The following is a 17,617-nucleotide window of genomic DNA, read 5'->3' on the forward strand; positions in this document are numbered from 1 at the left end:
CACCCCCAGGTACTTATATCCTGCTGCCTCTCTTATCTCCTGCCCCTTCCAGTAATATACATTTCGTGTGACTTTCCTCCTCTTTGTAAATCTGACAACTTTTGTCTTACCAACATTCAAGGACATTCCATTTTTCTCCGTCCATTGCTCCAACCTTATCAAGTCCTCTGCTAAACATCCCCCTTCCCCCACAACCTCATACACTACACAGTCATCTGCAAATAGCCTCCATCTGGCTTTCATGCCCTCCCCCAGATCGTTTATCATAATTGTGAACAACAGAGGCCCCAGCACACTCCCCTGTGGCACCCCCGACGTCACTTCCCCCTCCTCGGAGCTTTCCTCACCCACTCTCACTCTTTGTCTTCTATTCCTCAGGAAATCACCCACCCAGTTTACCACCCTTCCATCCCTCACCAGCAACTCAACCTTTTCCATTAACCTCCTATGGGGGACCTTATCAAACGCCTTTTCAAAATCTATAAAGATTGCATCTATCTGCTTCCCCCCGTCCACCGCTTCCACCAGGTCTTCCAACAGCCCAGCCATCTGGGTCTCGCATGAGAACCCCATCCTGAATCCATGCTGCCTGTTATCCACCCACCCCAGATCTTCCATTTCCCCCTTTACGTACCTTCCTACCAACCTCTCCATCACTTTTCCTACACAGGACGTCAAACTGACCGGCCTGTAACTTCCTGGCTCCGCCTTATCATTTCCCCCCTTGTAGATGGGAACTACCACTGCCTCCTTCCATTCCATTGGTAGTTTCCCCTCCTCCACAGACTGCTTGAAAACCTCCAACAGGTACTTCCCAATCTCCCTATCACCCAACTTCAAATGACTATTCCCTATACCATCTGGCCCAGCTGCCTTTCTCCCTTTCAACCTCCTGATCACCTTAATTACATCTGTCAGTCGCAGCTCAAAGGCCTTCCTGCCCATTAAACTGTCGTCCTCTTTACCCTCCCATGCCTCCCCCTTTGTAAATACTGCCAGATATTGCTCCTGCAGTAAGTCTGCCTTTTCCCTGTCCTCTGTATATTCCTGCCCCCCTCCTCCTCGGAGAACCCCTATTCCCTCCTCACCCTTCACTCTTCTTATGTATCTGTAGAGCTCCGTCCCATTTACCGTCCCCCCTTCCCCCATCAGCTGTTCCATGTAAGCATCCCTTGCTTCCCGCGATTTCCTCCCTAGTTCCTTCCCAAGCGCCTTCATTTCCGCCTCTATCTCCTCTCCCCCAAGCTTCCTTGCCCTCGCATGCAGCCTCCTACATTTCCTTTTCAACACTTTCAACTCCCTTCCATAGTAGGGAGGGTCACCTCCTTGGCCTACCCTCCTCTGAGGTACAAAACGTGTAGCCATCTGCAGCAGAATATTTCTTAAGGCAGCCCATCTACCTTCGAGGTCCTCTATATCTACCCATCTACTGTATTCCCCCTTCAGGAATGCCTCTGCCCCCACTCTATCAGCCTTACCCCAACAGTTTACCACGTTTCCCCTCCTTACCCTTTTCTCCCTCCAGCCCACGTCTAACTCCACTACTGGGATCCTGTGATCACTGATGCCCTCCATTACCACACTTCCCCTGACCGCCTCCATTGGTCTCACAAGTACCACATCCAACAGGTTCCCGTCATCCTGCTCTCCTCTCCTGGCACCTTTTCTGGTGCTTTCAGTCACCACCTGCTCCAGTCCTCTGTTTGCCAGTTGAGATGCCCATCTCTGTTCCCTTGACCCCATCCCCTCCGGCCCCTTTTCCCATGCCGCCCCTGGCATGTTCAGATCCCCCGCCACTATCACCCACTTGCCTTCCCCTAGCATGTCCAACCTGTCCTGCACCTCCCGTATGGCTTCATCCCCTTGCCCTGGTGGCCGGTACACCGCAATCAGCCGTACATTTTTCTCTCCTACCTGGAACTGCATCTCCAATAACTCCGCTCTCCCCCCAACCCATACAACCCTACCACAGAGTCCCTCTCGCATGCACACCATTACCCCTCCTCCATTCCTGTTCCTGTCCCTTCTAAATATTTCAAAGTGTGCTCTCTTCAGTTCCCCATCTCTAATTTCCTCGTCCAACCATGTCTCCACCGCTACAATGATATCCGCCCCATAGGCTTCCACCCTGCCCCAGAACTCCTCCACCTTCTTATATATACTTCTACAGTTTATAACTGCGACTTTTACATATTGGCATTTTCCCCCTTGCGCCTCTGTCCCTTCCGCCCTGATACGAGTGCCCCTTCCCCTTAGAACCCCGATTTCCAGCACTCTTGCAGCCCTATCCAACTCCACCCCCCTCTTTCCTCCTTCCTCGCTCCCCGTCCAACCAATCTGAGTTTTGTTGACTTTAGCTGTCACCTCCTCCCTAGCATTGCTATCGGCACTATATTCACAATCACCCCCCTTCTCTCCACCTTCCTCACTATCTAGTTGCTATCTTCTTCCCTGCTGCTCAAACCTTGCCCTTTCCAAATGGCCAGAAGTCTCCCTTCCTAGCAGGTCTCCTAGCATCCATTTTCCCCTCTCTGTTAGGTGAACCTGATCCCTGCCCACACAGTCCTGCCCCACCCATTTCCTACTATCTACCAACATGGCTCCCAAGTCCCTACACACCCTCTCATACACCTCGCTGACCGCCGCAGCCTTGACATAGTTTATACCCCTCCTTACTAGTACCCCACTGACCACAACTCTGGCTACAGGGAACTTCTCCTTCACCTTGCCCACTAGCCCCCTCATATCCTCCTCTACTTCCCTCCCCACCACTCTACCAGCCACATCATTTCCCCCTACATGAACAACCACCACCTTAACTTTACTGCTTCCTTTCATGCAGCCTACCCTCTCCCCCAAGTTCCTAATCTTTGCACCCCCAAACGCAGCTTTATATATACTTCCTTTCCCCACCCCCTGCAATTCTACCCCCTTCACAATACAAATACAAATGAGATTTTTACAAAAAAAAGTAAGAAGATTATACATTGCCTTAGATTATGTACCACAATTCTTTACAAGCTAGAACTTGTTTTAGTAAGGGACAAAACTAAATATCTTTGGTTTTATGCTATGTCATGTTGTTGTTGGTGTAGAATCGTTTGTTATTAATTTTAGAGTGAAAATTAGTATTTATTTTTAAACTAGAGGAAAGTCTCTTGATACTTCCATAATCATTGTGTTTACTCGTGTTTTCCATTACGATCTTGGTTGCTGCTTTGGGTAAAAATGCGTTAAAAATGTAAATAATAAACAGGTCTAAATCCACTGTTTTCAATGGGAAATGCTGGGAGTGGAGCAGCGAGAGATAGACACAAAGGTGATGTACCACCTTCTTCCCCGGGAAAAGAAGGTGGCCAGGCGTTTGTTTTTCATAAGAAGCCAGTCACGAAACTAGTTTTCCAGTCATCCCATGAAGAAGAAGAGCCATATTTTACGAAAGAACATGCCCAGGTATTCAAGTTACTCAAAAATTATTATTAAGATATAGAGGAACATGTACGCTACTTCATAAACTACTAATTTTAATTGGAAATTTGGCGTTAATCATGTATTGAAACTGCAGTTGCAATGCTTTTGATTACGAGAAGAATAAATATAAATTCCAAAATGAAAATATTTTTTACTTCACTTACGGACATTTCGTATCATTCACTGATACTTAAAGTAGTTTACATGGGACATATTGAGGTTGGGCGCATCTAAAAACATCAAACAAAAATTCGAAAATGCATTTACTATCTATTTATTCATCTATACTGTTATAATACAGCTAACTATGGATCTTCTAATGTTGCAGTCAGTATAACCAATCTTTGCAATAAACTACCAAAAAATATCAAGTCATTAAACCTGGAAGAATATTTGTTAAATTGTTAAAAAAATATCTGTGGGAGATGTATGACTTGTATGCATAGTGATGTGTAAATTATAAACATTTAACAAAGACGATCCGGAGTGGACCTGAAGTGGGCCGAAGCAGGTAATATTTAGAATCTTATTCACGAAACTATTGTGTGGTAGGGCGTGAGAGTATTTGCCTCAATTATGTAATTGTTTTTGTATGTTTCCTTTTAAATACCTATGGCACAAATGTGAATAAGTCTAACATTTGTTTGATTGGCGGTGAGATGCTATGATACTTAGGAGAGTGTGCTATGCCGGCCAGTCTGACGTCACTGGCCGAGGTAGGACGTGCCAGCACCCTGGGGGATTCACAGTTACCATCGCTGATCAATTAATTCTGTTTCCCACTTTAATTATTGCAAATATCTTTCTTAATGTCCGCAGGGACTGCCTCGGGCAGCAGACTGCTTAAATAATATTCATTTGCTCTAAGGGGCTTTTGAAACATGACCACATGTATCTCGGTACAGCCCCGAGGGTGGCTCGTACAACCCCTAAACTTTTTCATGCCATAAGGCATTGTAACAGTTAAACAAGATGTGTACAAGAGAGAGCTCTAGCTTTAACAAGAATAAAAGCGTGTTGCCTTCTGGCCATGTGCTGACCACCTGCAGGTATCAGGCATGTGGGACGCCTGAAGAACCTGCATTACCGTAGCTCGATGCTGAGAGTAGGCCAGGTCTTGGTAAGGAGGGTTTGAATGCTGGTCACATCACGCCCGGAGAGGAGAGTGCTGGGTCTGCAGGCCTAACATACGATGGCATTCGTTTCTGTAACAAGTGTAACTCTTCCTCTTTTGAGTCTTTTAGAGTTATTGATATGCTTTTAGGGACTATTAAGTAATTTTTGGTACATTTGAGGGACAAAGTTTACTCCTCTCCTCGAACGCCTAATTTTTGAGTTATTGTTTTGCCTCTTTCTGGAATTTTAAAGTTTTTTTTTTAGATGGTGGATTTTTGTGTGAGACAATTTGCAATGTGTAGAATTTTTGGGGAAATTTGCCCCTCTAAATGGGATAGTTTCCTCTCGAAAATGGGACATTAAGAGTCTTTTTAGGGACTTTTATGTTTTATGAATACCAGCTTGGTTCATCTGGGTAGCTGAGTGCATCGGCTCCAGGCGGCTGTGGTGCGTGTGTCGCAGGAGGGGAAGGAGGGGGAAGAGCAGCTGGCCCCCAGGCAGCGCTCTGCTACAGTGTCGGAGGGCTCCAAGGTGGAGTCCAAGGTGATCCCAACAGTGTTCAAGTGGGAAGGCGGTGGCAAGCAGGTTCTCATCAGTGGCACCTTCTCTGACTGGAAGACCCTGCCCATGGTCAAGAGGTGCGTTTTTCTTGTTATTTATCATATTTCCTTTCTTTGCTCCGGACAGATGTGTTTGCACAAGTGTTTGCCATCTTGTTGGACAGCATGGTCTGTGTGAAGCAATGCTTGTTTATTCGTTTGGCTGGCCAGCAGCTTTTTTTACGTGTTTGGTCGTAAACTGCTTAATTTTTGATGTATAAACATCTTAACTCTCGGTATACAGCATTTGGTAGGAGTAGGTAATGAATTGGTGTGCCAAATGAAACTTCATGATGGTGAAACTACCCCGGAGTATATTTGGTAAACTAAAATAGTCATAGTAAAACATTATCTGAAGTTGTTAAATAACTAATAAAACTGGCATTACAGTGATTATAATACATATTCTTGCAATATGTCAGTGGGCTTGGTAGCACAGTAGTAGTGTGTGCGCTGGTTAACCTCAAGGGATGTGGTTTGAATCTCATCACTGGAAAAAAATTATATGTTAATAATGTTTAATCATCTCAATAAGGTTAAGGTTTGTAATAATTATTTACATACTGTTGAGTAAGCAAAAACAAATGTACAAACATATACTTAGTGTTATAATATATGTTTTAAAATGTTTCAGGTTAATATTTTAGCATGCCATAGAAGTATAACTTCATATTTGTGCGGAAACTTTAAAGTATAAACTGTTAAGTAAATTTTAACAAGAATTTTAATAAAATTCTTTGTCGAAAATCAGGCCCAAAGCTGGGATTTAGGAATTTTTTTTTCTTTTATTGGGGCCATTTCTAGTAGTTTAAAATGTATGTTTATTTTGGGCTGCCACTTACAGGTGATGGTGACTGGCGATGTTATGATTTAGGCAGCGAATTCTAGTGGCAGGTGCAGAAACTAAGGGTGTGCTTCGGGTCTATAAATTTTAGTATGTACGTGAAAAGTGAATATTTTATCGGTCAGTATATTTATCATAATCATCATTATTTAAAAAAAATTTATACTTCAAATTTCATGTCCGAGTTTTGTATTATTAGTTTATTTGCAACATGAACAACATGAGGACTCGTGAATTTGCTCGTTACTGAGGTGAGGTGTTTACACATTACTGGCAAGCACTGAAACACTCCCTCACAAGTTTAGATTTTTTTCGTGATACAGTCCAGGTTTTGGGAAGATAAACCGATGTTTTTTGCACATTTAACTTATATAAATTTTCTTAAAGGATGTTACATTTCTAATGCATAAGAATGTATCATACTTATGAATAAAATATGCACTGAAAAGGGCTTTTTTTTAAATGTTTTATAGTAATAATTGTGGCATTAAATTTCCTTTTTAATTTAGAGTCACTCTGTAGGTTTAGTACTTACTTTTTGTTGTTGCTCATTTAATTGTCAATTTTTTGTTATGTTTTGTAAATTTTGTTTGTTTTGTTCAGTCTCATTTTATGTTGCAGATTTATTTATCGATTTTTGTGATGACACAATGTCCTAACATGTGCATGATGTACATGTGTGTTTACAAGCTTGATGTGGGGTGTGTGTGTTGCAGTCACGGGGACTTTGTGACGATCATAGACCTGCCTGAGGGGGAGCATCAGTACAAGTTCTTTGTGGACGGCGAGTGGAGGCATGACCCTGGCGTGGTGAGTGCGCACCAGCCGTACTCTCTTCATTCACAACTAATACTTCCATGGCTGTGCAGGGTCATTGTTTCTGGGGAATGCTCTGCCACACAATTTTTATTGGGTTTCATTAGACATAAGACATAGCAAATTTGAGGAATGTACGTTTAGAAGATTATCATATTTAAACATTGATTTACAGACAAATTCTAATAAGTAACTTTAAATGCTGCATACTAATTTTTCTGTTGCTCTCAAACACAAGTGGATGGCAGCACTCTTAAAAAATTGTTATTTAGAAAAGATATAAAATTGATGTTATTTGCTACCTGCACATTGAAGGTGGGCATTTTGGGTTGACCAAAACTGTAAAATATATTCAGAGCTTCTGTATTTGTAAAGATGTATATAGAATGGTGGCTAATAGCCGATATTAGGAAGCCATCCCTTGTCAGAAAACCTGATGAAAATGAAGAATTAACATTTTTAAAAAAGTGTTAATTTCTTATTTTTGAACTTCATTATTTATTTTTATGGTATTCATAATTTAAAAAAAAAATTGTTTTTGGTAGATTTTGTTTAATTAACGTATAAAGGAACTAATTTTTACCACAAATTTAAAAACAAATAGTATTTTATAGAATTATGGGGAAAAATCAGTGTCTGTTTTTTTTTTTTGCTGCTGAGTGAATGTCAAAACAAATTATGCACAAAGAAAGTGGCAGTAACCTTGCCTCTGATGCTCAGGCAACAAATAATGAACACGTTAAGTTACTTAACTTTTTGAAATTACCTTTGCCACGTACATTTAAACTAGATAAGCTCACCGGAGAAATCAATACAAGCATAATTTAATACTGAGTAACTCAGCCTCTGGACTTTATAACGGCCGTGTTAAGCTACTCGCTGAGGATTTGACTGCTCAATTCCACCAAACTGTGGGGATGCTGATGTCACTGTTTTACCCACTGTTCCATGTCCCACAGACTTTCAATGGGGTTCAAGTCAGGTGATTTTGCTGGTCAGTCGAGATGTAATAGGGTGGGAGAGTGTTCATAAAACCAGTCGGATAGGCGTCCAGCCCTATGATTTTTGCTGTTGCGATCTTGAAAAATCAGGGTTTACTCATCTTGGAGATGTTGACTGAAATGCAACACCTCATCATAAAATGTTTAAATAAACATGCTGGTTCATGTTAGTGGTCACTGCATTGAGTGGGCCCAATCCATGACACAAGAAACACCCCCAAAACATCACAGACCCACCTCTGGCTTGAACCTGACCCTCCACACATCCAGGGTGAAATACTTCATTTGGCATTTGGTGCAATCGACTATGTGTGTCATTGGAATACAGGCAAAAACATTATTCGTCAGACCATATTATGTTCTGCCAGTCGGCTACTGTCCACGTTCATTGAAGACGTTTAGCTTTATGTGCCTCTGCCTCTGTGAGCAATGGCCTCTTGCGAGGTGGCTGTCTCCAAATGTTCATTGCATGCAGTTCCCATTGCAATGTTCTCTCGCTAACAGGTTGGTCTGTACACTGGGTGCACACTAGGGTGACTAATTTTTTGTCTGGTGAGCTTATGTTTCACAAGAAAATACAGCAAATGTAGTGTGGCCTTAAACATATTTCTGGCTATCACACATGTGTGCTCATTAACACAAAATACAGTTACAAGGCTCCTCTTTGTATAAAATGCCAGGAGTCCTACAACCTAGGCAATGACTAAACACTCAAACTTAACAAAAGGGATCTAAATAACACATCATAAGTAATGAAACCAGGCCTCCAGTGGAGGTGCAAGTTTTTAACTGGACAATGTAAAACCCAACATACTCATCTCTCGGACGAACAAATACGCAACAGGAAAAGTCAACAAGGGTCTAAATTCACAAATGATCAACACAGCTACAAAAGAACCTACCATACTTTAAGTACACGTAACTTAGATCACATGGCCAAAGTAAAAGTAAGCATGATAAGCAAAAAAGGCACGGAAAATTACTAGTCAAGTTACTGGCACAAAAAGCAGTTGCCAATGGCAAATAAGCTAAAGAAATTGCACTGATGTTCAAAGAAGAAACAGTGCTTGTGTGTAGGGGAAATGGTTACCTAGAAACCACGCAAAAGGGGTGACAACTAAAAGGAGTGGAAATGGGTGGGAGTGTCTTTCGGTGAGGTGAAGCTTGATGAGGCAAGGTGTGTTGTGGCGATCCTGCCGTCAGCACAAAGTCAACGTGACATTTAAAACTCTTAAGTGCGAAGCCCATCCACATGCTTTATACAGACATAACACCATGCAGGTATCATCCTTGGCCATTGCTAAGTCACTAACCACAGTTTCGGCTGTGAGATAACTCTGTAGCATGCCCAATTCATAAATTGGATCACCAGGTCTGTGTGTGAACGGCGATTTGGGAGAATAAAGTCAGACGGTTACACTCTGCTCGTGTCTGGAAACAAAATATTTCATGTTTAAAATGGTGTTTGTTAAATACCTGAAAACACTCATTACATATTTTTTTTAAATACATGCTATGAAGCAAATACAACTTAAACTAGAACTCTTAATCTTGACATGGTTTTTGTGCAGTCGTGTGATAAGTGCAGATGTGCATCGACCTCACCACGTAGGTATTGTGCAAGGTGCATGCAAGCAGGGTGGCCATCCACTTGATTCAAGCTCTTTATCACCTGCATTGACAGCCGTCTTCCCTAGAAGTGGCGGCGGTGCCTTCCAGAGCTGGGGGCGTGACACTGGCGATCTTACATGGTCTTACTGGCCTTTCCTATTTCCGATGAACAACGTTCTTTAGCTGCATCATTTTTTTGCAAATTGATCACTTTTTTTACACAACCATTTAGTAGAGATCTTACAATGTCACAACTAACCTAGAACTGGGGGCTTTTGCATCTGATGGCAGTTGGTTGCTGAGTGGTTGTTAATGGTAATGGAACATTTTCATGCCGTGCTTGCGATGTTACAGCGCATCATCGACAACGGCATGGGGTCCAAGAACAACCTGGTGTCGGTGAAGGACTCGGACTTTGAAGTGTTCCAGGCTCTTGCCATAGACAGCGAGAGTGTGAGCGGCCACCAGCAGAGTGAGTGCAGTTTGGACCGTTGGCAGCTTGACTCCTTTCTCCGCCATCAAGTAGCTGTAGCTTCAACTGCAGTTCTTTTGTGTATAAATGAACATGTTAATTCATATAAATATAACATTAAAAATTATATAAAAATAATTCCACTTAAAAAAAATTCAGGAAACCTATTTTTAATACTTACTTAATAAAAGTAAATACATAATAATATCAATGAAATAATGAAAGGACCATTTGTCTTGCAAAACCCAACTCTTCAGAATAATGGAATTACAGTAAAACCTTTTTGTTGCGACCCCATTTATTGTGACCACCTCTCTATTACAACCCGATTTCGAGGAACCGTGAAAAAATTGCCGAAAATCCGAAGAAAATCGGACAGAAAATAAGTTTCTTGTGGTGAGTAGCGTGTTACTGCGTTTCTCTTGCCGAGTGCTTCCTGTCTTCCGCTGTCAGTGCTTAACAACCCCCATTCCACGTCCCTTTGCCGGCAGGGTGCAGATAAAGGTGTTTGTGGCAACGTGTTTACGTTTAGCTTTTTGCGAGTGTCTAGTGTGGTACGCAGTTAAAGCAAAGCTACCTGCTGGATTTCTCTTGATTTTGATTACTATCGGTTAACAATACACAGCGACCGACTGGTTGCACACCTGCCTCGACTTGTTTTAACTGCCGCAGCGATGTTTATTTTGACAGCTCAAGCAATTGAGGAGCTGGATGCAAAAAGGGCCTTTTTATGAAATGGCCTTTCATGAGTAAAACGTGTAAATTAGTACCCCTAAGCACCACCTTATGCACCTCAAAATTTGGTTCGGAAATTCCATCCTTAAGGAAGATATTAATCTATTACGAACAAAGAAAAAAGGCCATTTTTGCATAGAACCAAAAAAATGTATATTTTTGTTATCTTAATGTGTGGAGTTACTTTGTGTTGTATTGTAATGGTAAATTAAAGTGTTTAAAATGCGAAGTGAAAATAAAGACTGTTCTGACAAAAGTGAAGAAATAAATAAGAACAGGATAAATAGGAAAGCGAAAATTACAGTTTAAGAATTTATGGGAAAGAAATAAGAAGAAAGCAAGAAGGAACAGAGGGCTGTGCTACAGATCTTCGAGTGGAAAAGTAGTGCATTCGAAAACATTTCATCCTGTAGATAAGTGTTGCTCTAAACAATGCTACAAAACAATTGATGTGATTGAACAAGAACAATTTTTCAAGACATTTTGGTCGTTTGGCGACAAAGAAAAGCAAGACAATGTTATAGCACAGGCCTGCCGTTTTCACGGATTTTATCCGTTTTCACAGATATTTGAAGTTTAAAACGGACTAACGGATAAACGGCGACATTCACGGATATTTACGACGCTTCGCCGATATTTTCATATTTGAATTTGGTTCGTGTAAATATTTACATTCAACTACCTATTTGAAGTTGTCAAACCATACTAGCATCCAACAGTAAAGCAAACATTCACATTAGGTGTAGCGCCATGGAACTTCCAATTGTTTAACCACAAACCAAAAACATATACTCCCAACATATAGTTTCATGAAGTACAATATCTATGGTTTCGGGGGAAATGTTTTTTGTTTGTTAAGTTAAACGCTAAGAAGTGTCATGGCGTCAGTAAACATTGGTATTTTTTGCCCCTACAATATTTTAGGTGCGGCATTTGTTTACAAACTTCATACGTGATTTAAGTAGTAGTTTTGGTCTTAGCTGATTGTGATGGAGAAAAAATGAAAGGCTTCGCCGGACAGGTCACTTTGTAAACAGCGTTATCGTAAAGAATGGGAGCAAGAATTGAAATGGTTTAGGCGTGGCAAAACGGAATTTTCCGCTGTTTGTTCGACTTGCAACTCGGAACTGGGGGCCGATTCTTGACGCTGCCGGAATAATTCCGCTACCGGATTAATCCGCGAGTTTCATTCCGGTAGAGAGTAAAAAACCAATTCTTGAAAATGCTGTAGTGGCTACCGGAATCAACATTGTCGGGTCAACGAAAAGTCTTTACGGAAGTGTGGCAACGTTGCTTTAACTGTTGACGTCACTGGTAGAAGGCCAATCACAATGAGGAAAGGTAAATTTCCCGTGGAAGTGGGTGAATACTGAATGTTTTGTTTTGTTTTGTTTACTCTTTGCAAATATCCTCGTGTTGGTGTAGGGGTGTAGGTTGAAGATCTACTTATCAAATTGAAATGAGCTGTAAAGTTACGGCCGAACAACGGGAAATTTTGCTATCATTCATGGAAAAAAATGATTCTTTGTCCAGAGGAAAATGTAATCCTGAATTTACCAAGAAACGTGCTGATAGTTTGTGGCAAGAATTTTATTAAAATTTACAATTTGTATCCCTTAAAAGTACTCGTTTTTTAGTTTATTGTTTCTGCTTACTTGATAGAATTTAAAATTCTTATCACTTAAAAGTAATTGTTTCTTAGTTTGTTTCTGCTTACTTTGCCGCAACTTTTTATGTTAGTGTAAAAATGAGGTGAAAATAAATTTTATGCGGTGTTTCTTGATTCACCAAACAATTGTGAATGTGTACATTAAGATTTTTATAACTGCAAGTCAATACAAAATTATAACATTTTATGAACATCATCTGGCAGTTATCTCATGGTGCAGGGGGAAATGGGTAAAAGTTCCGTATTGCGTATCCAAGTTAACCTGTGATCCTGTTGGCATGATCCTGTACACCTGATCCTGTGGTACATAATGCTTATTTTTTTAGCAGTGTGCAGGTGCGTAGTGCCGACGCATTTCGCGCGACAGCGCGAAATCTGAAGTTATTCCAACTGATAAAAAAGATAAGCATCATAGAACACAGGATCAGGTGTACAGGATTATGCCATTAGAATCAAAGGTATATCTGGATACACCTGGATAAGCAAAACGGAACTTTTACCAAAGTTTGTAATTGTTTGGTGTAGGGGCTTCTTGAAAACAATCTTATAAATTTATCAACATAATCTTTCAACTATATCTTCTTTCATCATTTATTTAATAATACTTGTGTGGGTTTTCATCGGTGTGTTTTGTTTTCAATCATATTATTCTCGTGGTAGGAATGTTGGCTCTGTTTGCAAGATAGGGAAGGGTAAATAGGATAACCTTTATTTTCACAATCACTTATTACTGTGGGAAATTCATATATAAATGGACTTTTCGAGTACTTTTCAATTCCGGGATGGATGTACTTTTAACGAATACATGTGCATAATCTAACTACCACTATAGTTTTGTTCCATCAAAACATGACACACGATTGCAATATTTGGTGTCAATAACGAATTACGTAATATGGAAACTACGTTACCGGTATTGTATTTATCACAATACACGTCAAATAAGCCACAAATTTATACACAGCAAAAATTTCAATGTTTTTTAAGCTAAGTAGGTACAATATTAAGTACTTAATGGAAGATGGTAAATATAACTTTCGTAACGTAATATTTAAATACCTGCCATTGCAAATCACACAAACAAAAATGTAATACTTAAAACATTAAATATTAGTTAAATTGTTACAAAAGTTTTCTCGCCACGCACACACGAATTTTGAAGGTTGAAAGCATCACATGGCGTATTTTTATCTGAATAATCACATAACATAATGAGACGAATAAGTTATTTCTGGTTTTAAATGAAGTAATTTAATATAAGTATATAAACACACGCATTATTAAACGAGATTTAAATGCAGCTAACCTAAACTAACCAAACATACAAACGATTTAAAAAAATTTCAGAACCATACCAGAGACTCCATTTTGGACAAATCATGGTTTCAAATAACAAACAACGTTTAAATCTCTACCGGAATTGTGATTCCGCCAGCTCACGAGGTGGCGGAATAATTCCGGTAGTTTGTGACGTAATTCCGATACATAATTCCACTAGCGAGTGTTCAAGAATAGGGTTTAGCAAATCTCGGGTGGAATCAAGTAATTCCGCTAGCGGAATTCTTCCAGCAGCGTCAAGAATAGGGCCCCTGAACGTGACAAAGGGCGGCTTGAAGGCGTACGTTCATGCGAAAAACCAACGAGCTGCTGATCAGAGTTGTTCTTTGACGAGTTTTGTAACCAAACCAAACAAAATAATTGATGCGGAACTGTTATGGGCGAACTTCGTTTGTGAAAACAATTTATCTGTGAAACTCAGTGATAATTTCACGAAACTTGTCCCGAAAATGTTTCCAGATAGTAAAATTGTAAGAAACTTTCATTGTTCTCGTAATAAAACTAGCCAGATAATTATTCAATATTTGGGTACATCAGTTGCAGATTATGTTACCTATGCAATGAAAACACAATTTTTCACACTGATGATTGATGAATCAACTGACTAGTGATGGGAGCAGTGACAAATTTTGTTCCTGTGACACGCCGTGTCCAGTGACATGAAAGTCATAGGGTCAAGTCACCGTGACATTGTCACTGTTAGTGACCTTGTTGCTAAAATGTAAAACCGGAGTTTTTTATTAATAAAAATTGTGTAACATAATCTCCTAATAATTGTACATTTTTATATATGTGACATACAACATGTAATCATTGATAAACCAAATTAGTTCATAGTTTATTGGAATTATTAACTATGCATTTTTACAAATGAAATAAATATCTTCTATATTATTTATAAATATTTTTAAACAAAATATTTTTTATTCAAATATAACATTAATCATCACATTTTTTAATAATACGCAAAACACGAAAACTTGGCAATATCCTACTTCACCGAATTAACAGTGTTTGTTTGGCTTTTTTTTTTTTAAATTTGGACAATAACATTTAGTTCAGATTCACAAAATTTGTGAATCATTTAATGATTTTGAACAGAGTAACTGGACACACCAGTGTCGCATACCTCGCCGAGAAAGTACTCGTGTGTCACGTGTTGCTGCTGCGGCAAGTCACCATTAATTTCCCGGCGCCGTTACTCTTAGGGACCTGTGACTCGCACCGCAGTGACACGCCCGCAGCGACTTGCGCCAGTGACACGCTCTGCAGCGACACGTGACCCGTGACATTAGCGACCTGCGACCCACGCCGCAGCGACTCGCACCGCGGTGACACACTCGTAGCGACACGTGACCCGTGACACGCATCGCAACGACAAGCGCGAAGAGACATGACATTGGCCCTGTTACTTATAGCTAAAGTCACCACCGTGACACGTGACATTGCAGTCGCCGTGACAAAGTCACAGGTACAGTAAATATTCCCCATCCCTACAACTGACAGTCACTAGGCAGGTTGTAGTGTTAGGAAGGTTCTTTCCATCTGAGATTGTTGAAACTCATCTGTACAAAGTAATGGCTTTGAGTGGTGCTGCAACTGGAGAAAATCTGCTGTGGAAAGGGTTTTTAGCAATCTCAAGATGGTTAAAACTGTTCACAGATCGTCAATGGAATCACCAATGTTAAATGCGCTGTTGCATTGCACAATGAGAACATCTGCAGGTCTGGCTTTCAAGTCCACTGACAAGATGCGGAAAAGAGCACAGAACATGAAAAAGTAGCTAGTTAATGATGTGAAATACATTTGTTTTTTTAAACTTGTAAATAACTTCAGTTGTATGGATGTATTGATAGTTTGTAAATAAAAGCACCAAAGCCTATACTGAAGAGAAATTTTTAAATTACTTTTCATTTTATTGTGATACCAACTATTAGTTTTGTAATGTAAGTGGCAAATCTTAAACATTTTTTACATTCATTTGATTTTTTTTTAAATTATGTTTTGGAATGCAATGTATATTGAAAATTACTGCGAAAAATAAATTATGTCAATTACGGCTATAAATTTTACAGGATTTTTAAATGCTGTAAAGAGGGTTTAGGAATCTAATTTGGTGGCAGGCCTGGCATTAAGTGTCACAGTATGAAATTAATAGGAAAACATGTTTTCCACTGCTTTGTAAACTTGCAAAGGCAAGCAATACTTATCCTTCCACACAGCAATGCAGGGGTGGAAAAGATATTTAGTAAGCTCAACCTTATCAAGACATGGCACAGGTCATATCTTGAATTGCCAATGCTAAATGCTTTGTTGTATATCTCTTCTAGGAAGAATATGGCAGAATTCACGTACATTATGATCGAGTAATTTTCATAAAAATTGCATATTTTTTTGTATTTTTTAATGTACAGGATTTTACAGGATATTTTGTATTGAAAACAAGGATTTTACAGGATATTTCACATTTCAATCAAGGATATTGTTTTCAAAGTGGTGGCAGCCCTGTTATAGCAGGTAACCTAATTTCTACTGCTCCTAGAACAGTGATGGTAAATGCAGTTTACAAGAAAAGGCCTCTCAGTTGTAAGTATCAAATACAGTTGCAGTCAAGCGATGTTTCCATTCCTGTTTTCCAAGCGTTTTTTATTGGTACATTGCAAATATCAAGAAAGAGGGTAAGAGTTATTCAAGGAAAGTTGGGTAAAGGTGACTTGGTGATTAAAGACAACAGAGGTTAACATGCAAATCGTCCAAGTAGGATAAAGCAAAATGTTTGGGAGTTGGCCAAAAAACACTTATCCTCCATTCCACATGCTGAATCACACTATTGTGCAAAGAAAACAAAAAAGTTGTATTTTACTAACCCTAAATGGTCAGTTAAAAAATTGTTCGAATGCTTTCAAGAATATTTTAGAACTAAACAGGAATGGCATTAGGTATGAAATATGCCACTTATCATAAATTTTTCAGAACCCAGTCAAACTACAGTTTCCGCAGACCTCGAACGGATGTATGCGACTTGTGTACAGAATGCATTGTTAAGCTGAAACTCCGACCAAATGATGCTTGTCGACAGTTTTTTAACATACACAAATGTCGAGTTAAACGATATCAAAGTATGAAGCAAGTTATAGTAAACCAAAGTAAAGGAGACACGACAAATGTAGTGATTGAGTTTGATTTTGCCCAAAATCTAGCACTTCCAAAGCTTAACGTTACTAGTTAATTCTACAAACGTTTGATTTGGATGTATGTTTTCAATATCCATGTACATAATGATGGCACGAGTGCACTGTAATGGTATTTGGAAAGTGATTGTAAGAAAAATGCTAATGCTGTATGCTCTATGTTATACCATTTTCTTTCCAGCATTATTACTCCAAATGTGAAATGTGTAACAATGTTTTCAGACTCATGTGGGGGACAAAACAAAAACCTAACAATGGTACAGTTTTGTTGTTGGCTCTCTAAAGTGTTTAACATTGTAGTGCACCATATTTTTCCAGTAGTGGGACATTCCTACTGTCAATGTGACAGGAACTTTAGTTTGTATTCTAGTAAAGTGAATAAAATGGAAACAGTGGAAACTGCATCAGGATACGTATCCATCTTAAAAAATTGTCGAACAAATCCTAAACCATTTAAAGTAGTTGATGCGAGTGGACTAATAAAGAAGTGGTCATACATGATGGTTTGATTGCTGAGAAGACACCAATAAACAGAGATGAGAGGTTCTCTATACAGAAATGTGTACAACTGAAATATTCGCATGGTATGCTTTCAGCATCCAAAACCTACATGCCTATTTATCTCCCATTTAAAGTTTTCAAGACTTCCAAGGTGAATGAATATTATCTACCTGTTGAAGACAAGAATATTTTGAAACCAGCCAAAGTTCGAGATATAAAATCCTTAATGCGCTTTCTTTTTGAAGACTCCGAA

At 39.6% G+C, this 17,617-nt stretch overlaps 1 protein-coding gene across 2 annotated transcripts in view; it reads left to right on the plus strand.

The window, feature by feature from the left end:
• The first annotated feature begins 2,989 nt into the window (after nt 1–2,989).
• LOC134538549 (5'-AMP-activated protein kinase subunit beta-1) overlaps nt 2,990–17,617 on the plus strand; it is a 35,643-nt gene continuing 21,015 nt past the window's right edge. The window contains exons 1-4 of one of the 2 annotated variants that reach the window (XM_063379969.1): nt 2,990–3,453; nt 5,050–5,225; nt 6,747–6,840; nt 9,813–9,930. In XM_063379969.1, coding sequence (XP_063236039.1) covers nt 3,277–3,453; nt 5,050–5,225; nt 6,747–6,840; nt 9,813–9,930 — 565 coding nt within the window. In that variant the 5' untranslated portion in view covers nt 2,990–3,276. Of the gene's footprint in view, nt 3,454–5,025; nt 5,226–6,746; nt 6,841–9,812; nt 9,931–17,617 lie in introns of both variants that reach the window. The other variant, XM_063379968.1, reaches the window with a different exon arrangement.

Source organism: Bacillus rossius, chromosome 13, assembly GCF_032445375.1.
Source record: "Bacillus rossius redtenbacheri isolate Brsri chromosome 13, Brsri_v3, whole genome shotgun sequence".
Lineage (NCBI taxonomy): Eukaryota > Metazoa > Arthropoda > Insecta > Phasmatodea > Bacillidae > Bacillus > Bacillus rossius.